General features: G+C 65.2%; 1 protein-coding gene across 2 annotated transcripts in view; it reads right to left on the reverse strand.

The window, feature by feature from the left end:
• The window catches only part of GOLIM4 (golgi integral membrane protein 4), a 78878-nt gene extending 78603 nt beyond the window's left edge, over window positions 1-275 (reverse strand). For both annotated transcript variants that reach the window (XM_077752229.1, XM_077752228.1), the window contains exon 1: window positions 89-275. In XM_077752229.1, the coding sequence (XP_077608355.1) occupies window positions 89-275 (187 nt within the window). The remainder of the gene's footprint in view (window positions 1-88) is intronic.
• Between the last annotated feature and the right edge of the window lie 191 nt (window positions 276-466).

Below are 466 nucleotides of genomic sequence, written 5' to 3' on the forward strand. Positions count from 1 at the left end.
CGCCGTGCTAACGGGTCACCAAAACCACTTTTCAGCCGGGGCGGGAGGCGAAATGAGCCACCGGCCGCGCGCGTCCCGTTAACCGTACCTTGTAACTGGGCAGAAAGGGACTCCTGGTGCTGCTGGTACTTGAGCGCCACCGCCTCGGCTTTCCGCAGCTGCGTCTGCAGCTCGTAGTAGAGCATCGCGCCGTAGAGAAAGCCGAACACCACGGTCAGCAGCAGCAGCGTCTGGAAAATCCGCTTCTGCTTTCGGGAGCACATCCCGTTTCCCATAGCCCNCTCCGCCTCCCACCCAACTTACGTGTCACCCACAGCCCCGCTCTTCTGGCCAACGGGATTCCGGGAGGAAGTCCCACTCGGGCTCCCCGCTCATTGGGCCCGTCCGAGCCTCCGCTCCCTCCCTTCGGGGAAGCTGTGCGGGGCTCGATTGGACGCCGGCTTTGTCCGTCCGACCCCGGGGCCGC

This window comes from Crocuta crocuta, unplaced genomic scaffold (assembly GCF_008692635.1).
Source record: "Crocuta crocuta isolate KB4526 unplaced genomic scaffold, BGI_CrCroc_1.0 scaffold21, whole genome shotgun sequence".
Taxonomy (NCBI): Eukaryota; Metazoa; Chordata; class Mammalia; order Carnivora; family Hyaenidae; genus Crocuta; species Crocuta crocuta.